This window comes from Haliaeetus leucocephalus, unplaced genomic scaffold (assembly GCF_000737465.1).
Source record: "Haliaeetus leucocephalus isolate CR32 unplaced genomic scaffold, Haliaeetus_leucocephalus-4.0 Scaffold428, whole genome shotgun sequence".
In the NCBI taxonomy this organism is placed as follows: Eukaryota; Metazoa; Chordata; class Aves; order Accipitriformes; family Accipitridae; genus Haliaeetus; species Haliaeetus leucocephalus.
The window spans coordinates 1,668,350-1,668,804 of NW_010972864.1; the positions used below are offsets into that span (position 1 = coordinate 1,668,350).

Here is a 455-nt window from a genome sequence, read left to right on the forward strand (position 1 = left end):
CGCTCCTCACCCTCTGCTCCGCGCAGCCGGACCCCCCCGGCTCCCGCGGGATGGGGCTCAGCCTCCACCCGCCGTACTTCAACCTGGCCGCGGCAGCCAGCATCTGGGCGACGGCCACCTGCGGGGAGGCGGCGGCGGGCGGCGGCGGGCGGCCGGTGTTGTACTGCAAGCTGGTGGGGGGGCCGGCCGCCGCCCCCCTGGGCCGCGCCATCCAGGTAACCGGGCGGGGCCCCCCCTCCCCTCGCACTGTGTGTGTCCTTCTTGGGCGTGTGTCCCCCCACCCCGGCGGTGCTGGCGTTACTCTGGGGTGCGTGGTCTCGTTTTCTCGAGCGTTTTCTCCTGGGTGGGTGAGTGCCACGGGCAGGGCAGGGGAGCGTGGACCAGCGGGACCCCACGCAGGGACGCGCTGGGCAGGGTGGAGGCGGGCAGCGGCGCTTCTGCCGTCGCCCCTGCCC

At 75.4% G+C, this 455-nt stretch overlaps 1 protein-coding gene across 1 annotated transcript in view; it reads left to right on the top strand.

The window, feature by feature from the left end:
* The first annotated feature begins 50 nt into the window (after nucleotides 1–50).
* Nucleotides 51–455, top strand: part of LAMA3 (laminin, alpha 3) — a 120,241-nt gene continuing 119,836 nt past the window's right edge. The window contains exon 1 of the mRNA XM_010574408.1: nucleotides 51–215. Coding sequence (XP_010572710.1) covers nucleotides 51–215 — 165 coding nt within the window. The remainder of the gene's footprint in view (nucleotides 216–455) is intronic.